General features: G+C 39.8%; 1 protein-coding gene across 1 annotated transcript; it reads left to right on the top strand.

Annotated features, from left to right (window-relative positions):
* Nucleotides 1–1719: 1719 nt before the first annotated feature.
* Nucleotides 1720–6121, top strand: trappc3 (trafficking protein particle complex subunit 3). The gene is made up of 5 exons (XM_077008707.1): nt 1720–1900; nt 2850–2947; nt 4022–4121; nt 4915–5097; nt 5216–6121. The coding sequence occupies exons 1-5, from the start codon at nt 1859–1861 to the stop codon at nt 5333–5335; spliced, it is 543 nt and encodes a 180-aa protein (XP_076864822.1). The 5' UTR covers nt 1720–1858; the 3' UTR covers nt 5336–6121.
* The last annotated feature ends 548 nt before the right edge of the window (nt 6122–6669 follow it).

The following is a 6669-nucleotide window of genomic DNA, read 5'->3' on the forward strand; positions in this document are numbered from 1 at the left end:
TATCTAATTCTACCTCCCACACCACCTTTGCAAGAAACTTGAGAATTTGCTTTACTTTGTATTAACTTATGTCTCCTTTGATCCAGATCTGTCTAGATGTTGTGGACATGGGCACACACACACACACACACACACACTAGATTAAAGTCACTTATCTTGGGATCAGTCACTTAAATTACACGCCATACCTCTCTGGTTAAAACTGATTCAGGTCAAATTGGTTATTTTAAATTGTATTAGCCTATTTCTCTAGGTAAAACTAATCAAGTTCAAATAGAGCTCAAGTTGATTAGCAGAAAAGATTAGGTGGTTTTGTTGACCATTTTAAAATACTAGATCCATCATCATTAAAGCAACTGTGAAGGGCACCTTCTTATAACACTGCTTGGCATACACAGCCATCTTGTGGAAAGAATTGGAATTTTTAATTTTTAATCATTTATTTAAAAAATTAAAAACTTCAAATTGACCCCCCCCCCCAAAAAAAAAAATTAAATTAAATTAAATAAAAAAAATTTGCACTGGAACAAACAGAAATAACCAGAGTAGCGATGCCATTTTCAGGGTGGATGAATAAAGGACCCCATCCCCCTACCACCCACTACATGCTAAATACTTGCCCTGCATTTAAAGCATTGCAAAACATTTAAATCATTTGTTTTTATTGATCTGCAGCAGTATATAGGATATAATCAGCATGATTAGGTTCATTTGCATAAAATTGAAAAGGTCTAGATCTATAGCTGGTATATAATTTTTTTATCAGGAAACCCACATCATTCATTATATCCATATTGGATCTAATCAGAAGATCACATAACATTAATTAAAACAACAGCAACACATCTGCCTCAGAGGAAGTATGAGGTAACATTAAACAATAAAGAGTTAATCTACTCTGTTTTCTGTTCTTAGCTGCCTGTTCAGTGGCAGTTATCACTAGTTGCATGCAGTTTCATGTCAGAGAGTTCTCAACATTCAACCGAAAACACTGTACCCATATTATTTGTTTATTTGTCTCGTATTCATTACCAGGGACACACCATGGCTAACATCACGTCTCCCTTTCAGATCTGTACTTCAATAGCCTTTTACCTTTAGTGCCAGTACTGACACCTTGAGAAAAATTTTCTGCTCCTTAACCAATGAGTGAGTTACAATCCGGTTACAAGGGATGTTTCTCATCTAATATAAACAAACAAACAAACAACTAAAGTCTTTGAAAGTATTGCTACTATGACATGCAATCACAAACAGAACTTTCCTCTCATTCTCTAGTTCCATTTGACTCATTTTGAGCTTCTCTGTTTGGCACTGGTGAAACTGGTGATTCTTTCAGTCGCCTACTGAAAGAACGTCCTGCTTTAACGGTTGAGTAGACCATACTGCACTGAAATCTAGTGCGTACTGCTTAAGTACGGCATTTCAGATCGAAAGAAAGGAATGAGATGTGACAACGAGTGGCCAACCTCAATAATAAAAATGGCCAATTTCAAAAATAGCTTTTTAAAAATACAAAACTGCATTTGTACTTATGGCCCAGATTTGAAAACATTTTATCTAGATTCAATAAGTGACGTAGCACTTTATATTTCAATACGAGATCTCGTATAATAAGGGACGGGTGGTGATCTAAAACAAAGGAAAGAGTGAGAAAGAGTGAGACGTCACTGAACTGCAAGCAGAGAAATAAACAACAACCCCCAAGATTCAAAGCGAACCATCGCGTCATACACCCCGGAAGCAGTCTGGGAAGTGGGGTTAAGACGGATACAGGAATACGATCATTGTTTTTACCAAGCAAATTAATAAAATATAACTTGTAACCTACCTGTACAGAGCTGTAATACAATACACCATGTCTAGGCAGTCCAACAGATCTACAGACAGCAAGAAAATGGTAAGTGTTATCTGGGTATGCCGATAGCTAGCTAACAGTGTCGCTAGCTGGGCGATATTGTGGTTCTATGGGTCCAGATGTGTGAGGAGTGTCTAACCCAGCGAGGTGGTACCGAGCCCCCCTCTACTTTAACATCATGGACAATACACAGAGTTCACTCAGGGTTCTCCTTCACCGTTAGGTTAGCTAGCTGCTTCATCTCATGGGCTAACCACCTTCTAGCTAGCTAATGTGTCCGCAGCTAAGTGGTTGACCATAGTTAGGTCTGTGTGAAGAGTGCCTTGGTTGTTGATATTGAACATAATGTGGAGTGACGGTCCACGACAAAGTAGCTGGGTCACTAGATGTGTCCTGTTATGTCCTGTTATGTCCTGTTATGTCCTGTTGTGTCCTGTTGTGTCATGTTGTGTCATGTTGTGTCCTGTTGTGTCTTGTTATGTCCTGGCTCGACTGGACACACATCCAGAGAAATCAGTGATCTATGAAACTACAAACCAGAATATACATGACATAACAGGAGAGAAAAGTGAGGTGAATTATTATGAGCCCTGCAGCTAATGGGTCCACGGGTGTAGTGTAAAAATGTGTTCTAATTATATGTGTGTGTGTGTGTGTGTGTGTGTGTGTGTGTGTGTATGTTGTAGAGCTTTTGTGATTTGTCAGGATTATTATCATAATTTGTAGTTATCACCACACATGGACTGAGAGTGAGTGCTGTTTGACCAATTGTGACTGCTTATTTTAGCATATTTTATTATCATAGTGCTTGCATACAACAGTTCAGTGATTAAAAAAGGAACATGTAGTAAATTGAGGTAAGTTATAGTATGTAGGGTGAGAGTAAAAGTAATGTTCTATGCTCATACATTTTAATATGTTCTATATGTTTAAAAAAAAAACTTTTTGTGTGGTAATTAATTTATTTGATTGTCTTAATTTTGGTTGACAGAATTCTGAACTATTTACTCTCACATATGGAGCCCTGGTCACTCAGCTGTGTAAGGACTATGAGAATGATGAGGAGGTGAACAAGCAGCTTGATAAAATGTGAGTCCCTCTGCCTTTGACTCTCTGGCCTTTCCTGTTCTGATTTTAAAATGTTATTCTAACTGTTGAACCTTTTACTCTCCGTGTGTTCAACTGTTCTGTGTACTAATGATTGTTAATGACTTTGGGTTTTAAAAAAGCGCCATATAAAAATACAGTATTATTATTATTATTATATTATCATCTTCAAGTGCCTTGGGGTATGGCTTAAGAATCTTTAATAAAGGATTGTTTATACACATACGATCTCATACTCTATTTTGCATATCACATGTAGAATTCAGTCAAATATATCTGGAAAATATATTCAGTTACAATTATTGTATGACTCTGTTACTGCATGACAGCCTGTAAAATTCTCATTGTGTGGGAAATAAAACGGGTTAAGAAGGCACTGGGTCTGTTGTGGCCACAGCGTTGGGCACATTCTGCCTTGTCTGTGGATTGTGGGTAGGGGGTGTTGTCTGCTATTGTATAGTCCTTCTGAGACCTCCGCTTGGTCACAGCATGATGTAAAAGTCATGTGGCAGCTGTGTGGCTATGGACCCATCATTTCAAACACATGGCTTCATCTAACCGTACGCTGGCAAATTCCTCGTTCTGGAAAGGATACCACAAATAAAAGACCGATCATGATTCATCACTGTTGCCTTTTGCTGTGGTTTTCTTTTTTGTTTAATCTAGAAATTTCTAGGAGATTTGTGGTTTTCAGTGGAAAATATCAGTAATATGGCAAAGAGACATCGATTGGTAACTTGAACTGTTGTGATTTTTGAGCTGATGTTGCCTCTGGTTAGAAATGACACAACGACTAATGCAGATATAAATTGTACATAAATATGGCCCTAAACCCTTTGCTTCTTGTGAAGCAAATTAAACATGATGAAAGGACAAATCAGAAACTGAGCTAAGACCAATAAATTGAGAAACTGAAAAAAGAGACGGTTAAGGTTGGGTGTAAACAGCATTATTAATGAAAATTTTTGTGGTTCGTTTTGTGGTTTTTGCATGTTCTGTAAGGTCTCTGACCATAAGGTCTTCACCTCCCTTGATTCTTCCTTTGTGCTCTTGAAGGGGTTACAATATTGGTGTGCGTCTCATCGAGGACTTCTTGGCTCGTTCGAGTGTAGGCAGGTGTCACGATTTCCGAGAAACAGCAGACGTCATTGCAAAGGTACTGGAACAATTCTGAGCCATTTCGAGCAGAGTTCACTCTAACTAGGTTTGAAAAAGAGTCCAGAGGAGAGAAAGAACTGGACACGGCCTACTGGACACGGCCTACATGTACCAATGTACAGGCAACCTTACTCATTGCTAGCTCACTTTAGATATTTTTAAGGTTTTATCACTTCTGCCTGTTGTCTTAATGAATCATACAGGTGGAGAAATATTCTAGCTAGACTGCCATAAAAAACGAACTGGCTGGCCTTGCACAGCATCGGAGAGACTTAAGAAGCCCCAGTTCTCTTATGTTTGTTGTCTTTAGCACATCTGGCCATCATGGGCCGTTACTTAGACCAGTTGCGAAATGCAAAGAGTGCTCCCACTGAAAGAATGGTAGTGTTCTGCTCTCTCCCTCCACCCTGTTCTCCCTTTGCTTTCCACTGTGGGCCGTGCTGTCAGATGTTAATCTACCGTGTGTCTGTTTCCTCAGAGTACTGGGCTCCTGGTCAAAATACCGAGCCTTTGAGCTATTTAGTGCTACTATTGCTGTCATGGGGAGGGTTCAAAAAGTCACTGAGGTCAAGATTCCGAACTCTCTGTGTTTTCTGAAATTAAAAACTTCATTCAGTTATTTCAGTGGCAGAAGTTCCCTCTTGACGTAAACTGCAACCAAGAAGGATGTTTTAGGTCTGGAAAATTGTTTCAGATCACGCTAGGGTTACATTATTTGGTATTTTAATTTTTAGGTTTATTTGTCTGGTTCATTTGGCCGTGTGTGTGTTTGTGTGTTTCTTCATTAACAGGTAGCTTTCAAAATGTATCTGGGCATCACCCCCAGTGTGACCAACTGGAGCCCTGCTGGAGACGAGTTTTCCCTCATCCTGGAGAGCAACCCACTAGTGGACTTTGTAGAGCTTCCAGACAACCACAGCACTCTGATTTACTCCAACCTATTGTGTGGTGTGTTGAGAGGGGCTCTAGAGATGGTAAAGAGTTTCTTTGTTTGGGGTGTGTGTATATGTGGCTATTACAGAGTGTGTCACTGAGGTAGTTTCAGAACTTTGGTGTTACCGTCCAGGTAATTTGGTGTTTGGGTTTTCCCAGGTTCAAATGGCGGTGGACGTGCGATTTGCTCAAGACACACTAAGGGGAGACAATGTGACGGAAATCCGCATGAAGTTCATTAAGAGGATTGAGGAAAATCTGCCTGCAGGTGACGAATGAGACTATGGTGTGTTACCAGTGGAGACGCGCTGGCCGCTTTAGACCTGAGAGACTTCAAATCATGAAGTTCTGGTGGGAACTACAAACCAACAATTTAATGATTAAAAAAGATTCCCTGGCTTTCTCTTTGGGAACTACAATGAATCCTCAGTCATCTACTGGTTATCTCTTATGGTTAAGCACATAAGGCAGAGGGACCGCATAAGGGGTGCGTTTTTTGTTTTTTAACTCATTATCCTCTCTTCCCTTAGTCACTCACCTTGATGAAATCACATATGTTGTTTTTTGTTGTTTTTTTATTTTATGGTGGATATTATTTTTATAGCTTCTCCTAAATTGTGATAAAATACTTCAGCTGTCTATGAGGAATGGGGGAAAAAAAACAGTAAGAAGGCATTAAATCCTGCATAATAGATCACCAGAATACAGGAAGCAGCAGCAGTGTGTATAGGCACATTTTCGTTTGGTCTCTAATTAGCTGCAGACATACAGAGTGTCCCTTCTTCCTAGAGATGTCTTTCCCCCCTCTTAGTAGAGATGGCTGTATTTCCAGTCTTGGTCCCACATTGGAAAGGTTCTCAGACATATGGAATTTGCATCTTCTGGTTTGGCATCACCTGTAAAACACCATGCATGTGCTTTCTATGATGGTTTGCTTTGTGTTGCTTTGAATTGTTTCCCCCTTTACTCCTTTTAAGGATAAATACCAAAAGAGTTAATTTATATATAAAAAAAAAAACACACTGAAATCAGAATTTAAAACAATAAATTGCTAACTGGAATAGCCTTCTGGATATTATTATTTGTCTTTTGTAATGCCTATAACAAGTAATATATTCTTTAATGTATTTAAAATTTTATCAGTTAAATACATTGTATACCAACATGTCAAGAGCCTGTCACAAAGGTCATTCAAAGCAGAATGTATAGAATGGGGCCCGTGTCTAGTCGGAACAGAGCCGTAGTCTTGCTTGCTCCAGTAGATGAACGGGCTTTGTGGTAAGTGCGGTGTTGCGTGGCAGCTCTGCGAGAGGTCACGGGGTCGTGTAGAGAATGAGAACTGTGTGTGGCGGACCCAGCTAAAGCAGTGGCTGCTTCCTCCACCCATATGTAATGAGGTGTTGGGGCAGCACCCCTGTGCCTCTCCTGAAGTTATCAAGAAGAGTCTCTTACGCGTTGGGGACTGGTACATTTGAGCTGCGCTCCGCACAGCTGAAGTCAAAACAACAATAACAAGGGCCTAATTTGTCTCAGATGTTTACTCAGGCAACATGGAAGCAATCAAGAACTGCAGGTTCACCAGTGCGTGTGAGGGACAGGAGTGTTTTGGGAGC

Source organism: Brachyhypopomus gauderio, chromosome 6, assembly GCF_052324685.1.
Source record: "Brachyhypopomus gauderio isolate BG-103 chromosome 6, BGAUD_0.2, whole genome shotgun sequence".
Classification (NCBI taxonomy): domain Eukaryota; kingdom Metazoa; phylum Chordata; class Actinopteri; order Gymnotiformes; family Hypopomidae; genus Brachyhypopomus; species Brachyhypopomus gauderio.

Excerpts from the sequence above, each read along its gene's own strand:
- trappc3 (XM_077008707.1), top strand. The coding sequence starts at position 1,859 with ATGTCTAGGCAGTCCAACAGATCTACAGACAGCAAGAAAATG. Across the intron at positions 1,901-2,849 it reads CTACAGACAGCAAGAAAATG|AATTCTGAACTATTTACTCT; the intron begins GTAAGTGTTATC and ends TTTGGTTGACAG. Across the intron at positions 2,948-4,021 it reads AACAAGCAGCTTGATAAAAT|GGGTTACAATATTGGTGTGC; the intron begins GTGAGTCCCTCT and ends GTGCTCTTGAAG.